At 47.6% G+C, this 5,000-nt stretch overlaps 1 protein-coding gene across 1 annotated transcript in view; it reads right to left on the reverse strand.

Annotated features, from left to right (window-relative positions):
• Nucleotides 1–5,000, reverse strand: part of LOC307150412 (lysyl oxidase homolog 4-like) — a 32,986-nt gene that overhangs the window by 9,530 nt on the left and 18,456 nt on the right. Inside the window, exons 8-9 of the mRNA XM_079857632.1 lie at nucleotides 3,872–4,026; nucleotides 3,586–3,753 (exon numbers count right to left, since the gene is read on the reverse strand). Of these exons, the coding sequence (XP_079713758.1) occupies nucleotides 3,586–3,753; nucleotides 3,872–4,026 (323 nt within the window). The remainder of the gene's footprint in view (nucleotides 1–3,585; nucleotides 3,754–3,871; nucleotides 4,027–5,000) is intronic.

Below are 5,000 nucleotides of genomic sequence, written 5' to 3' on the forward strand. Positions count from 1 at the left end.
ACACACACACACACACACACACACACACACACGCGTGAGACGTGTTATTACACATCATTCATGCACATTATCAAGGATTTTCCACTTTCCTCTCCACCGTCTATTTACCCAGAGCCGCTTTTAAACGGGCTTTTATAAGAGCACAAATATGATCCACATCCAGCAACGCTATTTTGGGATTGTTTTCTCTCTGGGTTTCCAGCTCTTTCCCTGAATCTGTGCAGGGCTGTAATTACCTTCTGCATGGGAAACAACAGCCGGGAAAACAAAAGCTCTGCGGATGTAAACACTGACCGAATAAAACACACTCAGCACTCGATTACACAATAATCTGACAGCGAGTCGCATTTCATGAGCAGCTTCAGGTTCCATAACTGCGAGTCTCATTCTGGTGCATGTGTTATTGTTCAATAGTTGAACTCTCTTTAAGCTGTTTCAGCACAATTACAGTCTAGCTGAGAGAAACACACTGTCTGCTGTTCAACCCAACACGAAAACTCAGTCACATTCTATTTGATCAGAAAAAAACGTCTGAATGAATATGGAATTATGGAATGAATTTTTTTAATTAATAATTAATTTAATAATGAATCATAATAAATTATGAATCATAATTTCGATTTAGCATGTGATTCTCGACTTTGTCATATTTTCAATTTACTATGACAATTTTGACTTAGTATGAAATCATTTTAACTTTTTTCAATAATTTTAACTTAGTATGTCATAATTTTAACTTTTGTGACAATTTTGACAGTATGTCAATTTTCATTCAGTATCACAATTTCGAATGTCATAATTGTGTTTTCAGTCATAATTTCAACTTAGTATGACAATTATGACTGTCATAATTTTGACTTTATGTCTTTCTTTTGTCGTTTTATGCCATAATTCTAATGTGCAAAAGCATGATGTTTCATGCGTCAGAAGTGGTCTTCCGTCGTCCCGTGCCGCACAGGTGTTTGGTGAGGAGGAGTATTGAGGTGTTTGGTGAGGAGGAGTATTGAGGAGGAGTGTTGAGGTGTTTGGTGAGGAGGAGTGTTGAGGTGTTTGGTGAGGATGAGTATTGAGGAGGAGTGTTGAGGTGTTTGGTGATGAGGAGTGTTGAGGTGTTTGGTGAGGAGGAGTGTTGAGGTGTTTGGTGAGGAGGAGTGTTGAGGTGTTTGGTGAGGAGGAGTATTGAGGTGTTTGGTGAGGAGGAGTGTTGAGGTGTTTGGTGAGGAGGAGTGTTGAGGTGTTTGGTGAGGAGGAGTGTTGAGGAGGAGTGTTGAAGTGTTTGGTGAGGAGGAGTGTTGAGGAGGAGTGTTGAGGTGTTTGGTGAGGAGTGTTGAGGAGTTGTGTTGAGGTGTTTGATGAGGAGGAGTGTTGAGGTGTTTGGTGAGGAGGAGTGTTGAGGTGTTTGGTGAGGAGGAGTGTTGAGGTGTTTGGTGAGGAGGAGTGTTGAGGTGTTTGATGAGGAGGCGTGTTGAGGTGTTTGGTGATGAGGAGTGTTGAGGTGTTTGGTGAGGAGGAGTGTTGAGGTGTTTGGTGAGGAGGAGTGTTGAGGTGTTTGGTGAGGAGGAGTATTGAGGTGTTTGGTGAGGAGGAGTGTTGAGGTGTTTGGTGAGGAGGAGTGTTGAGGTGTTTGGTGAGGAGGAGTGTTGAGGAGGAGTGTTGAAGTGTTTGGTGAGGAGGAGTGTTGAGGAGGAGTGTTGAGGTGTTTGGTGAGGAGGAGTGTTGAGGAGTTGTGTTGAGGTGTTTGATGAGGAGGAGTGTTGAGGTGTTTGGTGAGGAGGAGTGTTGAGGTGTTTGGTGAGGAGGAGTGTTGAGGTGTTTGATGAGGAGGCGTGTTGAGGTGTTTGGTGAGGAGGAGTGTTGAGGTGTTTGATGAGGAGGAGTGTTGAGGTGTTTGGTGAGGAGGAGTGTTGAGGAGGAGTGTTGAGGTGTTTGGTGAGGAGGAGTGTTGAGGTGTTTGGTGAGGAGGAGTGTTGAGGTGTTTGGTGAGGAGTTGTGTTGAGGTGTTTGATGAGGAGGAGTGTTGAGGTGTTTGGTGAGGAGGAGTGTTGAGGTGTTTGATGAGGAGGAGTGTTGAGGTGTTTGGTGAGGAGGAGTGTTGAGTTGTTTGGTGAGGAGGAGTGTTGAGGTGTTTGGTGAGGAGGAGTGTTGAGGTGTTTGGTGAGGAGTTGTGTTGAGGTGTTTGGTGAGGAGGAGTGTTGAGGAGGAGTGTTGAGGTGTTTGGTGAGGAGGAGTGTTGAGGTGTTTGGTGAGGAGGAGTGTTGAGGTGTTTGGTGAGGAGGAGTGTTGAGGTGTTTGGTGAGGAGGAGTGTTGAGTTGTTTGGTGAGGAGGAGTGTTGAGGTGTTTGGTGAGGAGTTGTGTTGAGGTGTTTGGTGAGGAGGAGTGTTGAGGAGGAGTGTTGAGGTGTTTGGTGAGGAGGAGTGTTGAGGTGTTTGGTGAGGAGGAGTTGTGTTGAGGTGTTTGGTGAGGAGGAGTGTTGAGGTGTTTGTTGAGGAGGAGGAGTGTTGAGGTGTTTGGTGAGGAGGAGTGTTGAGGTGTTTGGTGAGGAGGAGTGTTGAGGTGTTTGGTGAGGAGGAGGAGGAGTGTTGAGGTGTTTGGTGAGGAGGAGTGTTGAGGTGTTTGGTGAGGAGGAGTGTTGAGGTGTTTGGTGAGGAGGAGGAGGAGTGTTGAGGTGTTTGGGAGTGTTGAGGTGTTTGGTGAGGAGGAGTGTTGAGGTGTTTGGTGAGGAGGAGGAGTGTTGAGGTGTTTGGGAGTGTTGAGGTGTTTGGTGAGGAGGAGTATTGAGGAGGAGTGTTGAGGTGTTTGGTGAGGAGGAGTGTTGAGGTGTTTGGTGAGGAGGAGTGTTGAGGTGTTTGGTGAGGAGGAGTATTGAGGAGGAGTGTTGAGGTGTTTGGTGAGGAGGAGTGTTGAGGTGTTTGGTGAGGAGGAGTGTTGAGGTGTTTGGTGAGGAGGAGTATTGAGGAGGAGTGTTGAGGTGTTTGGTGAGGAGGAGTGTTGAGGTGTTTGGTGAGGAGGAGTGTTGAGGTGTTTGGTGAGGAGGAGTGTTGAGTTGTTTGGTGAGGAGGAGTGTTGAGGTGTTTGGTGAGGAGGAGTGTTGAGGTGTTTGGTGAGGAGGAGTATTGAGGAGGAGTGTTGAGGTGTTTGGTGAGGAGGAGTGTTGAGGTGTTTGGTGAGGAGGAGTATTGAGGAGGAGTGTTGAGGTGTTTGGTGAGGAGGAGTGTTGAGGTGTTTGGTGAGGAGGAGTGTTGAGTTGTTTGGTGAGGAGGAGTGTTGAGGTGTTTGGTGAGGAGGAGTGTTGAGGTGTTTGGTGAGGAGGAGTGTTGAGTTGTTTGGTGATGAGGAGTGTTGAGGTGTTTGGTGAGGAGGAGTGTTGAGGTGTTTGGTGAGGAGGAGGAGGAGTGTTGAGGTGTTTGGTGAGGAGGAGGAGGAGTGTTGAGGTGTTTGGGAGTGTTGAGGTGTTTGGTGAGGAGGAGTGTTGAGGTGTTTGGTGAGGAGGAGTGTTGAGGTGTTTGGTGAGGAGGAGGAGGAGTGTTGAGGTGTTTGGTGAGGAGGAGTGTTGAGGTGTTTGGTGAGGAGGAGTGTTGAGGCACCTGATGGGCTCTGGAGGCGAACCCGAAGCCCAGCTGCCGGCACAGAACCATAGCCTCATTGAGACCCCAGTTCTCACTGCAGACGGAGCCCCATCTCTGCTGCCCGTCGAGCTCCATCAGCACCTCCACTCGGCCCTCCGTCACCTGCCGCCCGCCCGCCAGACGCACCTGCGCACACACACACACATACACACATTACACCTGCTGCACACACACTCCACATTGCACAGCTGAAACATGCCACACACAGACATCAGTGCTATAGATATGAAGGTGTGTGTCGCACCGTGGCGCTCAGTCCGGTGTCGGGGACGTTGCAGCGCACACTCGCGTCCTGAGTGTGTTTGCAGGAGCGCAGAGGAACCTCCTGGAAGCGGCACTGCGTGATGGAGCTCTCGCGGCCCGAACACTGCACTGCGTTCATGTGGATCAGACCCGTACCTGCACACACACACACACACACACACACACACACACACACACACACACACACACACACACACACACACACACACACACACACACACACACACACACACACACACAACTCATGTTCTGTTTTCATGTTTTATGGGGACTCTCCATATTCTGTCCCCTTACACTAACCCTACCCCTACCCATCTCACACACACACACACACACACACACACACACACAATAACCTGACCCCTAAACCTATCCATCACACAAAACTTTCACATTTTCAAAAAAACACATTTTATTATGTTTATTAATAAATTTTCCTTGTGAGGACCAGCAAAGTAGGGAATCTCAAGTTTTACTATCCCTGTGGGGACATTTAGTCCTCACAAGTATAGGTAACATTCCCACACACACACACACACACATCTCTTGGCTCTCCTTCTCACTGTACTTTTTAGTAATTCAGATGTTTATTGCTGATCAACACAAACACCATGAGTCTTCCCAGCATGCTCAGCGATTACAGTTGTTCTGCACTGATGTTTGAGTTTCATGGATTAATGTTCTGAGTTAAACGCTGTCAGTAATGAGGAGGATCAGAGTGTTTGCTGTGACATCATTACCCAAACGGACACAACACACACACACACACACACACACACACACAGAGCACAGTTTACCTGCTAGAAATAGTCATCAGCACGTTGTGTTTGGCAGAAAACTTCATCTGGCCGGATCACAAGACAAACGGGCGCACACACACACATGACACATTCATGTGTGAATGACACACACACACACACACACACACACACACACACACACACACACACACACACACACACACACACACGCCAAACGCAAGCGTTGAATAGATGAAAATAGCAGCGTACGGACGAGACTCTGTAATTTGTGTCCGTTTGGGTAATGATGTCACAGCAAACACTCTGATCCTCCTCATTACTGACAGCGTTTAACTCAGAACATTAATC

This window comes from Squalius cephalus, assembly GCF_949319135.1.
Source record: "Squalius cephalus genome assembly, chromosome: 22".
NCBI lineage: Eukaryota > Metazoa > Chordata > Actinopteri > Cypriniformes > Leuciscidae > Squalius > Squalius cephalus.